The 218-nt window shown below is 43.6% G+C and overlaps 1 protein-coding gene across 1 annotated transcript in view; it reads left to right on the top strand.

Moving 5' to 3' along the window:
• Positions 1 to 218, top strand: part of LOC107758175 (methionine--tRNA ligase, cytoplasmic-like) — a 28,579-nt gene that overhangs the window by 14,342 nt on the left and 14,019 nt on the right. Inside the window, exon 11 of the mRNA XM_016575849.1 lies at positions 73 to 147. Coding sequence (XP_016431335.1) covers positions 73 to 147 — 75 coding nt within the window. The remainder of the gene's footprint in view (positions 1 to 72; positions 148 to 218) is intronic.

Below are 218 nucleotides of genomic sequence, written 5' to 3'. Positions count from 1 at the left end.
GATTCCAGATTTTCAAATAGTTGTATCTCGGCCAAATATTGTCCTATCCTAATAAATTTGTCTCTCCTGTAGAATCCGCAGTGTAAGGTGTGCAAGGAGACGCCGGTGATCCGCTCCTCTAAACACCTGTTTCTGAACCTGCCGAAGGTAATTAACACACCTGTATGATGTGAATGTTGATCTGTTGTCTTCGTGTGTGTGTGTGTGTGTGTGAGAGA

The sequence above is a fragment of the Sinocyclocheilus rhinocerous genome, unplaced genomic scaffold (assembly GCF_001515625.1).
Source record: "Sinocyclocheilus rhinocerous isolate Xijiao unplaced genomic scaffold, SAMN03320098_v1.1 scaffold203, whole genome shotgun sequence".
In the NCBI taxonomy this organism is placed as follows: Eukaryota; Metazoa; Chordata; class Actinopteri; order Cypriniformes; family Cyprinidae; genus Sinocyclocheilus; species Sinocyclocheilus rhinocerous.
This window is presented reverse-complemented; position numbering and strand designations above follow the sequence as displayed.